This window comes from Miniopterus natalensis, chromosome 1 (assembly GCF_054644295.1).
Source record: "Miniopterus natalensis isolate mMinNat1 chromosome 1, mMinNat1.hap1, whole genome shotgun sequence".
In the NCBI taxonomy this organism is placed as follows: domain Eukaryota; kingdom Metazoa; phylum Chordata; class Mammalia; order Chiroptera; family Miniopteridae; genus Miniopterus; species Miniopterus natalensis.
Genome location: NC_142081.1, coordinates 122087398 through 122100448, shown reverse-complemented (window position 1 = coordinate 122100448; position 13051 = coordinate 122087398). Strand labels below are relative to the sequence as shown.

The following is a 13051-nucleotide window of genomic DNA, read 5'->3' as shown; positions in this document are numbered from 1 at the left end:
GGGTAAAAACAACCCAAATGTTCATCAATTTGGTAAATTGCTGGTGTTGCTCAGTGGTTGAGTGTGGACCTAGGATTCAGGCAATCGGGGTTTGATTCCCAGTCAGGGCACATGCCTGGGTTGTGGGCTTGATCCCCTGTTGGGGGTGTGCAGGAGGCAGCCGATCAATGACTCTCTCGTCATTGATGTTTCTATCTCTCTACCCCTCTCCTTTCCTCTCTCTGAAATCAGTAAAGATTTATTTTTTTTAAAAATTGGTAAATGGCTAAACAAAATGTAGTATATCAATACAATAGAATATTATTTTGCAATAAAAAGGAACTAAATATTGATATATGCTATACAAGAATGAGCCTTGAAACTTATGCTAAGTGAAAGAAGCCAGGCACAAAATGCCATATATATAATATGATTCTATTTAAATTAAATGTCCAGGAGAGACAAATACAGAAAGACAGAAAGTAAATTAATAGTTGCCTGGGGCTAGGGAGGGAAGATATGGAGTGATGGGGTGATGAAAATGTTATAAAATTAGATTGTGGTGTGGTTGTCCATTCTGAATATACTAAGAGCTAAAGAACTGTGCACTTTAAATGGTTAAATTATATGGTATATAAACTATATTTCAATAAAGCTGCTAAAAAATTAAAGGGCCAACCATCATGATAAGAACACAATAAATCAAATAATTATCTTAGTAATCATTTTATAACTAAGGTGATAGAATGAACTTATTCAAATACCAAAATTAACATAGAACATTTTAATAGGATGCCTCTAAATAAAAACAAATGAAAATCAATTGCCTGAATATTTTAAAAATATGTGTAGGGCCCGGCCGGGCGTGGCTCAGCGGTTGAGTGTCGACCTGGGATCCAGGCGATCAGGGTTCGATTCCTGGTCAGGGCAGATGCCCGGGTTGCGGCCTCTATCAATGACTCTCTCATCATTGATGTTTCTATCTCCCTCTCCTTTCCTCTCTCTGAAATCAATAAAGATACATTAAAAAATAAAAATAAAACAAACAAACCAAAAATATGTGTAGGTAAGCTTATTAAATAAAAGATGTTTTTTCAGTTTTTAACCAGGTATTTGAAATAACATAGGCACGGGCATGTAGTAAGGCTATCTGAAAACATGCAAGAAATTTCAAGGGGCTGCTCATTGGTTCTCTTGGACCGGAACCGATTAGAGAATGCTTACAGAAGTTGACAAGCCTTTGGCACAAAATAAACTTCAATATGGCCTTATAATTTGAAAGCTGCCGCAGAGTAACAAATGAGAAATATCATTAGTCCTGAAGCTCCTGCATTTTCCCTACTGAGATAGTGTCAAGTCAGACAGACTTGGACTCTCATCCAACAACTGACAGAATCCAAGAGACCTTGAGGTAGGAAAAAAGGATGATCCAGTCCCTACATGAAGAAAATATTTGGATGGACTTAAAGCCTTGGAAGATTGCTAACAGGACAATGACAGACAGAACTGAATTTAATACCCAGTGTATTTCCCAAAAGTAAATATTGTATCAAATGTAGGCCGGAAGAGCCTTAACTTCTATTAGTAAACCTAAATATTTTACTAAAACCACCTTTGTTAAAATAAAACACAATAAAAGTTATCTTACTTTTACTCCAGTGATATTTATACATCATAATATCATAATAATTCATTAAAAACCAAGTTATATAAACTTGGTAGTTTATAAAAAGTATACAGGATGGGGAAAAGTAGGTTTACAGTTGTGAGTATATGAAACACAGAATTTATTCTTGTATTATTATTTATTAATTATTGTATTATTTATTTATATTACAACTGTAAACTTACTTTCACCCACCCCTGTATAATGCTACCTAATAGACTATTTGCAAGGGTTCTCAGCTATAATTACTATTGACTCCACTATAAATTATTCATGCTCTAGCTCACACATTCCTTTATTTCCAAAACTTACAGGAAAATGAAACTGTTAAGTGCAGGAATCTGAAAGTGATAGAGACTTTTTGGGGGATATTAATAATGTATCTGTGGAAAATCTAGAAGTTGAACATAATTATATTACAGCCAGGGCAGCACAGCTTATGCCTATAGAGACCCTGCAGAGGCCAGAGTCATTGGATCGCTAGGGGGGAGGGGCAGGAGGGCGGGCTGTGGGAAGAGGGAGGAGGAGAGAAGAGTTTGGGGGACCGGGAGGGAAGAGGGGGAAAGAAAAGACAATAATGATAATGGGATAAAGAAATGCGAGGTCAAAGAAGAAATACATATATAGGTTAAAATTACATATATATATAATAAGTACGCTGTCCTGGACAGCTCAAAACTGAAAATAGAATTGTGGTTTCTCAACCAGAAAGTAAAAGAATCACAGAATTTGTTAAATGGGAAAAGGCATTAGCACATTTACAATCTTATTCTTCCTACCATGCATTGCTAAAATTACAAATTGAGTCAAAATCCAACAAATCTTCACAAAACAGTAAGAATCAAGCACTTACTTTTACTTGAAGATCCTCAGAGCTTTCTGGTGACATGTACAAAGCAAGCAGCACTGGCAGAATGTTTGTGACCGCGACAGCCCGGGCATGCTCCGGAGTGTGTCTCCCAATCTGTGCCAAGGCCCAGGCAGTAGCAGCCTTAATATGGTCTTCTGGTTCTTCTGACAAGCAGACTGACATCTGGGGTGCACCCTGCAGCGTTGATCAAAAGAGCAAGTGTTATGAATCTAGAGCAGGATTAGAGCCTTGCGTGTCTCTCAGACATTAGAAGAAATCATTTTGGCCTTGATCCTTTTTTCCTAGATGGTTCAATAAGTGAGCACAGCGCAGGGGCTGTCATTTTTCAAGTCAATAAAATGACTAGAACTAATTTACCTTAATTATCTGTTACAATCCAACTAAACTATCTCTGCTAGCATTTACTCCCCAAATAGAGGCATTTAACCAAACAACAGATGTCAAGATTAGTATATAAGAAAAACCAGATTCCACTGTGACAAATTTAAAATGTTTAGATTTGAAAACCTTTTATTTTCCTTTGTTAAAAAAAGTTAATTTAGAATCCTTTAAAATTGCATTTTTCACTAAGTATAATAGATCTGATAACAAAATACTATAGATTTGAAATCCAATGAATAATGTGAGCCAGAATTCTATTTAAGTAACTTTTAGATGAAATATATTCACTAAAACCTTTCCTGAACTAGTCGATAAATTCCCATTAATTTTGGTAAACTTTTAAATGATCATTTTGCCCATTTTAACATGACTGAATGTCAAAGTAGAAGTGATTATTTTTGTTACACAGATAGCACGTGATTATATTTTGCACTTTAGGATTCAGTTTTATCTAAATAAAACAGAATTAACTCAAGGGCCTCAAATACATCTGTTTCTATATCTAAGGCAGCATCAAATAGCCAAATCACATTATAATTACAGATTCTGTATAGGAGTAATTTTATTACGAATTTGAAACTATAATAATTATCACCTTAATTTAGTACCACTATGGCCAATGTCACATTGTCGTGTACCATAGCAAAGTTCAAGTGATCATATACACTTTTTCCCCTGTGCCTTTACATTTGATTATTAAGATCAATTTCTTGAAGAGATCTGCCATTTCTTCATTGGCTTCTTTTTTCCAACTAAAACTGTTTGTCTGGCAATACAAAAGGTCAGACCTGTCTTCCCAATGAGGCAACTTAACAGAAAGTCTGTACTCTGGGCCGTATCAAAACTGCAGAAGCTGGAGGGAGCGAAGTCAGCCCCCCACCACCCCACCCTCCTAACACTGACTCACTGGCCTCAGATGTTATGAATAGTAAATGAGATAAGAAACATGCATGTGCTTGGAAAATTATAAAGTATTATTTAAATGTGAAGTGCTGCTATTAGTCCTTATGGTGCTATGTGGGAAAAAGAATGACACAGAACTGTGCATTTGCCTCAAACTGCTAGTTTCAGTTAGTTGACCTTCAACTAACTGAGAGACAAGTAGGTGGGAGAGGCCAGCAGCAACTCTGCCCTCGACCAAAGGAGGGGAGTGCCTCCTGGTTAGTTTAGGGAGGAAATAAAGAAAGCAAAAGCAGTTGCTGCTGCTTTCATCATTCTTCCTATGTGTAAGCTTTCTGATGATCCACAACGGCACCAAGAATCAAAAATCCCAGTAATATCCCCACAGTGACCCTTCAGAAAGCGGCACTACTGTTCTAGTCACTATCATAGTCTTTGGTAATAGGAGAACAAAAGGAAAAGTGTAGGATAAAAAGCGAGTAAAGCAAAGAATTATCAAGGAATAGGTAGAAAATAAAGATCTGAGGCTCCCTTTTATTCTGAGGATTAGCAAGGGATAAAAAAAATCCACACTTCTGTTTAACATACAGCAGCAGGTTTTCTATGCTGATAAGAAACCCACACGCTAGAGGGTCACTGGAGACACTGTAAGCACACAGCTTCTGAAGCATTGCTCAGATCAATATTTATGCACTCAATCAATATTTTTGAGCACCTACTGTGTGTCAGGGCTACACTGTATGGTGGGTTAATACCAAGTTGTAAATTGAGATGAAGCCAAATTCCTAAAGCAAAGACATAGCATCGCTCTCTGGCATGTGCTCTGAATTGCCTTCATCTAAAAAGAGAAATTAATTCATGAAAGCAGAAGGAAAGTGGATAAAAAGGGATGTCCTAGCTATTGTCATCTCCTACCCAAATGACAAGAAAGGGGAGGGTGACTACTGCACATGTAATTACACTAGTTGTCTTTAATCACAGTGTGCTTCACGTGTTTGTAAATGTACACAGTCAACCCTTCAGGATGCAAACACACTGAGTATTTCAAAACAGGTAATACTAATACTCAGAGGTATCGATGTTTTGTAGATATTAAGTACTGAGTAAAGCTTTAGAACTGCCTACAAAGTAAACCTTACCTCAAGCATTGCTTTCGGAAACTTACTAATAAGCCTTGAAAACAAGCTGAAAAATTCTTCAGGTTTCTTTCACTCTGGTCAGTCATATTTTATAACCTGTGGGAGAGTATTACTGTGGTTCTGTCTTAGAATATCTCACTGCAGTAACCAGAAGAAAATCAAGAACAAACCTTGCTAACGATCACTGCCATTGCCAGGTTCCCAGAATGAGCTGCCACATAGCCCAGCATCATGATGCCAGGCAGCCTTATGTTTCCTTTGCAGGACCCAATGCAGTCAATCACGGCGGCAACTCCTCCTGCGTTAACTATCAACTGCAAAAGCTAAGGGGAAGGAAGGAGAGCTAGGTAGCTGTGACTGTAAGGACAGGATGATCTGTAAACATTACTATTGTCAAACATTTTTACTTAGACCTAAAAACACCTGGTAAAATTTGAAAAAGTATGATTTAGTGAAATTACTATACTTATTGAAATATGCAAGTACAATAATTCTATTTTGAATGTACAAATATACTCACTGTGCAGAGTTTACTCTGTGCTTCATTTTTCATGCATCAGTGGCACAACTTTTATCTCTATCCTAACGGATGTTAAAACTCCCACCTAGACACTAAGCCTAGGGCTAGTTCATAACTAGCTAACTACTGAAAGCCCCAAGCACAATGTGTGAGCATGAAGCAGATTACTCATTGAATGCTGAACGACAATGTCAGACTTGAAATATCCTAGCCTAATTATTCCCCTTTGCAAACAGTGATTACTAGCTGATTACATTTCAATTATAAAAAAATTTCAAGCAAATAAAGATGTTAGGTGAAATAAAGAATGAGGACTTTCACTTTAGTGAAATGAAACTGATTAGTCAAAATATACACAGAAAAAGATACAACTGCAGAAGGCACCCAGGCTTGCTTCATTTCTATGCCTTTGGCATCTAAGAACTCAGGGCAGGAACCACCACAAAAGGGCAGCTCCTAGAGGAGTCACACTAGGCTGGGGCCCTGCTGGTCTCTCCCACCTGGAACTGCACAGCTCTCACTACTCCCAGATCACCTAAATGACAAGAATGGAAAGTCTATGGTCCCCACGATCTAGAAATGGAAAGCAGGAAATGATTAAAAACTGAGATTTCTGTTTCAAACTATATAACCCAGTGGGGTTCTCAACAAGGGGCACTTTTGTCCCCTGGGAAACATTTGGCAACATATGGAGACACTTTGAATAGTCATGATGTGGAAAGGGATGCTACTGACAGGGGCCACGGATGCTGCTAAATATCCATCCTACAGTGTACAGGACAGCCCCCTACAACAAAGAATTATCTAGCCCAAAATGTCCATAGTGCTCAGGATGAGAAACCCTGACCTAACCAAATCATGTGGCACAGCACCTGGGTCTTGTATACAAATTGCTATTTTACTTTACAACAAAAACTGACTGATACTATTATACTTAAAAAGCTTCTTTTTTTTTTTTTTTTCTTCAAACCTCAGGTGTATGCTTTGCTATCTCTCTAAATAAAGTAGAAGCATTTTTCTTCACGTATTCATCTCTGTCGTTAAGGCTGGTAAGTACAACTGGAAAAATCTCTGCTTCAACCACCATTTCTGCCAGATCCACAGAATGTTTTGCAATCCGACTGAGAGCTGAAAGGATCTGACGCTGTCAAGCAAAAACTAAAATAAAACATTACATAGAGTCCACTGCAGAGATCAGACAGAATTTAAGCAGCTTTATACAATCAAATTCCCTTATAAAAAGAAAAAACAATTACATATGTAACATAACCTAAGATTTCTGAATCTCAAGACATTCATTCACATCTTAGTCTTATACCTAAATACTCAATTTCTTAAATTCCCTAATTTCCAAATTGAACATCTTAGTTTTCTATGGACTATTTAAATCTTTATCATAGATGATCAAAGAATATGACCTTTAGATAAATACTATTTCTTAATTATTTAATGCTTAAGTTGTTTATTTACAATACATGTTGTAATAAGTATAAAAGCAATCAGGCAGAACTAACATCTTATGTTTGACATGAGGCTGATAACATTTCAAAAAACTTTCCATTGCTTAGTTAACATTAACAATATTTAAACCTTATGTGATATAACTATTAGCATATAAAAGTATAATTGATGACTATTAACTGAAAATCAGATTGTAGAAAGCTATAAAAAAAAGACAAACATAAATATGACAATTTTCATAAAAAATTTAAATATAATAGTGGTGAGCTAGAAAACCTTTAGGTGCCTTCCCACCTTGAGATTCAATCATTATGTGATTCCTTATTTTAGTGATTAATGTTAATACGGATGCTACTTCTAATTTTTAACATTGAACATGTTTTTCCCAGTGATGTCTTTATTATCTAATCCTTACAGCACAATTTTCACATATTAAAAGACCAAATACATAATATAGTCACATCTGTTTTCAATAATAATTTATAAATTATCTTTGAAAATATATTAATCTATACGCATTTCCATTTTCTTAGATTAACAGAAGTCTGTTTTTTAACTTGTTTTTAAATACCTTCAAGTGGGCATCAGGGTTCAGAACCATCTGGGCTAAGTGAGCAATAGCTCCTGCATCCACTACCGTCTGTGCTAACTCTGGAGAATGCTTTGAAATATCACTGAGGTCGGAAGCAGCAATCCTTTTCAAAGCAATTTCTGGCTCCTGGATACAGAATACTAAAAGAGGAACTGCTCCCGCATCCACCACAGCTTGTGACAGTTCTGTGGGTCCAAGAAAAGTAATTAAGTGAGTATGGGTGACTGACCCTTGTGCAAGCCATTTTTCACCCTGACAGATACAGCAAAGAAAAAAAGGGGAGGGTGTACTTCAGTGTCTCGACATCTGCATTTCAAATCAGCCCTCCTGGTTTCATAAACCATGTGGACCAATCCTGAGCTGAAAAGAATACAGGTCAATAGATGGACCTCCATTTACATGAACACATTTGAGGTAGATTAGGCTGAAATGGCTTGTTATTTTCTTTTTTAAGAGAGTAAGCAGATGTCAGCTGTTTAAGCTCTGACAATTCTACACTCCTCAATAGGCAAGCATTTTATGCATGGTTTACAATAACAGAGAAAATTAAAGTACCAAAATTTACCAACCACACTAATTAGGCAGTATTTTGTACTATTTACATGAGTAAACATTAACATGAATCTTGTGCTAATCATTCCGATTTTTAAATTTCATTCATCTTATAATATTTTTAAACAATTTTTAAAAAACATATAAAATAAAAAGATACATTTTTATCGTACATATAAAACACTTTCAAAACGAGTTCTATGACTAAACAGCACACTTTATATCAATGTTAATGTTTAGATAAAGGAATAAATTTATCTTAACCATTTTACTTGCCAGAAACAAACATCTTTAGAATATACACATTGATTTACTTGTGTGTCCAAGAATAACAGCTATAAAAATAACACACTTTAAATTTTAGATAATGAGAGATAAGCAGACCCATATAATATATATGTTTAAAAAAATGTATTTTTGAGAAGCATAAAGCACAATACATAGTTACAAGATTCTACTTTCATTGTATTCGTGGCCTCCCTTACTGATCACATATACCCATATCTATAATCTCTTCCTTTCAAATTATGTTCTCATTTTTTCACATTTGTAGTGCCTTGACAATTTTTGTCTTAATAGCCAAGCTATCCATTTAGCATATTATTTAAATTTTTTTAAAGAAAATGTGGTGTTAAATTTTTCAAAAGATGGATAATATCACATTTTCTAAAAGGAAATAATGTTAGAAAATACAGATTAGAGCCCATTACTTGTTTTTCTTAAATTATTACAATTACCTTAGAAGTCCAAATATTGTATAAACAATTCATTCATTCTTTCATTAAACAAGTATTAATGGGAGGTTATTACATGCCAGACGCTTTCAATTCTGGTGCCGATGACCGACTTTTACAAATTAACGCTACATTGATGAGCAAATATGTTTCAATTTTTAAAATCTAGTGTGAAATATGAAATACAATGGGAAGTCAATATGCAATCTCGAAAACCAGAGGCAGATAAGAGAAAAATGGTTTTTGACAACAGCTGCAACAGACTGGAATATCAATCTAGTACTGTAACATTCCCCAGAAATATCTCTGTGATTCTACTGCAATTGCCTGAAGACCAACAAAACAGCAGGTGAAACAGGTGATCACTGTTTCTCTTCCCTCCTACACCACTCAGAGAAAATGGAAAAAAAAATAAAGTGTGATATTATGTGTAATTTCTACACATAATTTTCATATTTTATGTTAAATACTAACATGTTAATTCAGTCCAAATTTTACGGGTATTGTAATATCAGCTTTATTGTACATATTTAAGGATATATACATACATATATATATGTATGTATATGTATATATAAAATGGGCTGAGCTTTTTTTTCTATAAAGTATAAGGATTAATTCATCTATTTATGTATTTTTACTTTTATAGTTTCTAAGAGTCAAGACTATGCAGTAAACTACAACTGTTTAAAAGTACTATTAATAAAAATTTAAGATTCTTTTTAAAAAACAACATCCATTATCTTTGTAATCCCCACACATTTTTTTTCTTTTTTAAAAAATTATTGATTTGAGAGAGAGAGAGAAACATCAATTTGTTGTTCCACTTATTTATGCATTCATTGGTCGATTCCTGCATGGGTAGGATCGAACCTACAACCTTGGTGTATTGAGCTGACACTAACCAACTGAGCTTGGGCTTATCCTTTTCTTTTTTAATCCTCACTTGAAGACATACATAGAGAGAGGAGGGGAGAGAGGGAGTGAAAAATATCTATGTGAGAGAGAAACATTGATAGGAGGGATCAAACCCACAACCCAGGTATGTGCCCTGACTGGGAATTGAACCGGCCACCCAACTGGCAACCCTTTGGTGCACAGGATGATGCTCAGTCAACTGAGCCACTCCGGCAGAGCCTTATCCTTTTCTTAAATAACAAAGTGCCATGTCCCCTTTCCCTTGGAGTCTATAATGTTAATAATAAAGCAACCTCTGTTCTTCTAACTTGTTACCCAATTCCATTATAAGCTGTTTTCTGTTCTCTCTAGAGTAGTGATGTTAAATGCGGGGAAGTCTGGGAATATCAGTGAAGAAAGATTTGCTATGAAGGTAAAGAAGCATTCAAAGACCTGGATTGGGCCTAGTGATTTTGTACTTGCAATTTCCTATAATTTACATCTCCAAATTTATACCATTCTACAAAACTGACATTGGCAAAATGCACACCCTACTGTATACACAAAATACAGGCCCTTTCAACCTGCCTCCTATCACTACTCTTTCTCCTGTAGCGTATCTTTCTGCTCTTCCCTACTATTGTGTCTTCTGGCATTTTGGTACCAGTGATTAACGGTGTCTACCCAACAGCCTTTGTCAGCTAGGGCATGGGCTTGTGAACCAATGCTGGCCAATGGGACCTGAGTAGGAATCAGCTAAAAACATCTGGAAGTATTCCTCAGTCACAGACAGAGACACACAGGAGGAAACACTGCCTTTTTGCTGGACATGGCCATGTCTGCATATGACATCTGGAATTCCTATGTCCATCTTGCAATGATAAGGAAAGCAATGACCAATATGCTGAGGATTACTGAGTACAACAGTGAAAAACATCTGGGTCCTCCATGACACTGCTCAGCTTCATAACCAACCTTGGAGCTGCCCTGACTCTGAACTTTGTGTCCTGTGATATTAAAAAATATCGTTATTGTGTGAGCCACTTGTAGTTGATATTCTGTAACTTACAGCCAAAAGCATCCTGGTGTAATTCTGTCCTCTCTCATGCTTAGTGTATATTATCCCCTCTTCCTTTAGTCATTGAGTGTTCATTAAGTGCTTACTCTGTGCTAGAAACTTAACCAGATATTGGGGAAGCAGAATAATAGAGTAAAACATTGTTCTGTTCTAGAAGACTCTGCCCAGGGTGAATATACAGACCGCTGCAAGTATGGAGCAGAGCTAGGAGTCAAGTTTGTAGAGTGTTTGGAGAAAATGTATACAGGGGTGCCACTTCAGGAAATGCTTCCCACCTCACTTCTTTTTCCCTTTTTCTTTTTTCTTTCACTTTTCTGCTCTAAAAAAAAAAAAAAAAAGCAGTGGTAACCAAAACGTACCAAATTCTGGAGAAATTTCACAGAGCTCATTTTTAAACTCTAATCTGGGGATGAGTTTTGGTTCAATTAACTATCATGCTTATGAAATCAAAGGTTAATATGTACAGATTCAGAAGCTCAGAAAGGTGTGACCAAAAAAAAAGAGGAACCAAGAAATTTCTTTCGTATCTGAAAATATCATAGCCTCATTTCAAATTTTAAATGAACCTTCAAAAAAGACGTTTTTTAATCCTCACTTGAGGATATGTTTGATGTGTTTTATTGATTTTAGAGAGAGAGGGAAAGGGAGGAAGGGAGAGAGAAGGGGGGAGAGAGAGAGAGAGAGAGAGAGAGAAAGATCGATGGATGAGAGAAGCATCATTCAGTTGCCTCCATACTCACCCCCACCAGGGAACAAACCCAAAAGCTAGGTATGTGCCCTGACTGGGAATTGAACTGGCAACCTTTCGGTGCTCAGAATGGCGCTCCAACCAACTGAGCCACACCAGCCAGGGCAAAAGAGATTCTCAAAAAATACACCTTCAATTGTGCAATAACTGACATAATCATATATTATTAATAACAAGCAAGAGTAGTAGTTAGGCAAAGAAAAATGCAGAGAAAAAAGGCTATATGTTATATCAGCATACTTACAGGATTTACACTGGGTTGATGGTACTATTGGTGATATAGTTTTCCTACATGCTAAATTTTCTTCAAAGTAATTACATATTATTTCTTCTTTGATTATTAGAGAGAGAGGAAGGGGGAGAGAGAAACAGAGAGAAACATTGACATGAGCGTGAAAATTGATTGGCTACCTCCTGGAGGAACCCCCACAAAGGATCAAACCTGCAACCAGGCATGTACCCTGACTGAGAATCGAACCAGTGACCTTTTGGTACACAGAATGACACCCAACCAACTGAGCCACACCAGCCAAGGCTGATTACATATTTTTAAAAAATAAAAGATATATGAAGATGTTTTTTGTCCATACATGTAGCTTATTGCTAGGGCTAACTATATTAACATTACTATTGTAAATGACAAATATAAACATTTTAGCTTATTTCTCAATATGGCAGAAAGTTTCTTATTTTAAAAAATGGTGGGAATGTATGTCTCCTTTAAAGAAAATATTAAGAAAGCATGTATATTCTTTGAAGAATTACTAATATACACTAAAAATATTATCCATTTACTTTTTCAAACTTTCCCTCTTTCCTTAATCTATGCCCTTATTAAATTTAAGTTAAAATATTACATTTTTTAAATGTTAAGTGTTATTAATCACTTTTAACATTTTTAGTTTGCAAATTGTCAGAGAGAATAAACTAAATTCCCCATTCAAAAATAATAATAAAACCCATTTGTTGCATACATTGTAGACAACTAAATATACAGTCTTCAAATTTGATGATCAGCTGTCTTCAGTAGGAATAACTAGTTCTATTGGGCCTCGTGAATAGCTCCGCCACAGGACTGTGACAAGGATTGGTGGTTGGGTCATCCCATCACAGTTCTGTCTTAGTTTTTCCATGGTTCTTTCTAATAACATTTATGAGGCTTGTGTGCATGAAATTCTTCAAATATTAATAATGTGAAGATTTGGGGTGACAACTCTTTGATCCTTAGACAGTTTCTGTTTCCTTATTTTATTCTATGTTGTTCTTAGAACCCGGATTTTTGTTTTCTGAGTTTTTCCCCCTAAAAAATAAATGACTGAACTTATAGTACTCTCTTACTGACAGTTGTGAAGTGTTACCACTTAAGCTGATCAAAATCTTCTATTTAGAATATTCAGCAAAGCTCAGTATAGCTTTAGATTTAATTTTAAAGCAAAAAGAGATGAATAAAAGGGAGGACTTTTAAGATGAACAACATTTATAAAATTAGTACTATCTAAAGCTGGATGAATGGAACATTAGAAATGACTTCAC

At 35.8% G+C, this 13051-nt stretch overlaps 1 protein-coding gene across 1 annotated transcript in view; it reads right to left on the bottom strand.

Moving 5' to 3' along the window:
* SPAG6 (sperm associated antigen 6) overlaps positions 1 to 13051 on the bottom strand; it is a 56834-nt gene that overhangs the window by 9481 nt on the left and 34302 nt on the right. Inside the window, 4 exon segments of the mRNA XM_087822536.1 lie at positions 2495 to 2690; positions 5107 to 5259; positions 6427 to 6600; positions 7489 to 7694. Of these exon segments, the coding sequence (XP_087678662.1) occupies positions 2495 to 2690; positions 5107 to 5259; positions 6427 to 6600; positions 7489 to 7694 (729 nt within the window).